Genomic DNA, 1,328 nt, shown 5'->3' with positions numbered 1-1,328 from the left:
GCTTGTCGTGGCAGCTCAATTTTCTTGGAAGTTTCATCAATTGGATGTTAAATCTGCCTTCTTGAATGGTTGGTTGAATGAGAAAATTTTTATTGAACAACTTGAAGGGTATCAGATTCAAGGAGAATAGGGAAAAGTCTACTTGCTGAAGAAGGCCTTATATGGCCTAAAATATGCACCAAGGACCTGGTATAGCAGGATTAATGAACACCTGCTCAGTTTAGACTTTGTGAGGAGTCCAAATGAGCACACTCTATATTAGAGAAGCCAAAGATGATGTAATGATCATTTCTCTATATGTGGATGATCTTCTAGTGATTGGAAGCAATCATGCTCAAGCGGAGGAATTCAAAAAATCCACGCACAGTGAGTTTGAAATGACAGACTTGGGTGAAATGTCATACTTTCTTAGGATGGAGATTGATCAAGATGCAGATGGTATTTTTGTGAATCAAAGGAAGTATGCAAGTGAAGTCCTTAAGAAGTTCTGCATGGAGAATTGTAAACAAGTGGACCTGCCATTGGTTCCAAATCTGAAGTTGTCAAAGAGTGATGAAGCTGAGAAGGTTGATGAAGGATTATACAGGAGCTTGATTGGTTGCCTGCTATACTTGATAGCAACCAGACCAGACATAATGTATGCCACTAGTTTGATGTCCAGATTTATGAGTCAACCAATCGAGACACATTTCAAGACTGCAAAAAGGGTGCTGAGATATGTGAAGGGCAACACTGACTTTGCAGTGTGTTCAGGAGATCAGAAGACTTCAAGTTGGTTGGTTTTTCTGACAGTGACTAGGCTGGTTCAATAGATGATATGAGGAGCACTTCAGGATATGCATTTTTCTTGAATTGTGGTGCTATTTGTTGGCTTTCCAAGAAGCAAGAAACCATGGCTCAATCCACAGCAGAAGCACAATATATATCTGATGCTGTTGTTGTGAGTCAAGCCATTTGGCTGAGAAAGATTCTTAAAGACTTGAAGCTGAAGTAGGTCAACCCTATTGCCATCATGTGTGACAACCAATCTGCTGTAGCAATGGCCAAAAATCCGGTGCATCATGGACGTACAAAGCATATCAAAATAAAGTTTCATGCAATGAGAGAGGCTGAACAAAATGGTGAAGTGGAACTGATGCACTGCAGGGGTGAATTACAAGGCTGACATTATGACAAAAGTTGTCTCCAAAGCCAAGTTTGAAGAATTCAGATTCAGATTTGGTGTTTCTAGCCAACTATCAAGGAGGAGTGTTAAATTCTGATAATTAGCTGGAAATGTCGCAGTTTGTCAACTTTTTTTTGAATATCTTCTGGCGCCAAAAGGTATT

The 1,328-nt window shown here is 39.8% G+C and overlaps 1 protein-coding gene across 1 annotated transcript; it reads left to right on the top strand.

The window, feature by feature from the left end:
* The first annotated feature begins 242 nt into the window (after positions 1 to 242).
* LOC116140681 (uncharacterized mitochondrial protein AtMg00810-like) lies at positions 243 to 994 on the top strand. The gene is made up of 2 exons (XM_031426279.1): positions 243 to 771; positions 813 to 994. The coding sequence occupies exons 1-2, from the start codon at positions 243 to 245 to the stop codon at positions 992 to 994; spliced, it is 711 nt and encodes a 236-aa protein (XP_031282139.1).
* Positions 995 to 1,328: the final 334 nt, after the last annotated feature.

Source organism: Pistacia vera, unplaced genomic scaffold (assembly GCF_008641045.1).
Source record: "Pistacia vera cultivar Batoury unplaced genomic scaffold, PisVer_v2 Contig375, whole genome shotgun sequence".
NCBI lineage: Eukaryota > Viridiplantae > Streptophyta > Magnoliopsida > Sapindales > Anacardiaceae > Pistacia > Pistacia vera.
The sequence above is the reverse complement of the archived record's forward strand: the minus strand, read 5'-3'. Positions and strand labels throughout refer to the sequence as shown.

Excerpts from the sequence above, each read along its gene's own strand:
- LOC116140681 (XM_031426279.1), top strand. The coding sequence starts at position 243 with ATGAGCACACTCTATATTAGAGAAGCCAAAGATGATGTAATGATCATT. Across the intron at positions 772-812 it reads AGGAGATCAGAAGACTTCAA|ATGATATGAGGAGCACTTCA; the intron begins GTTGGTTGGTTT and ends CTGGTTCAATAG.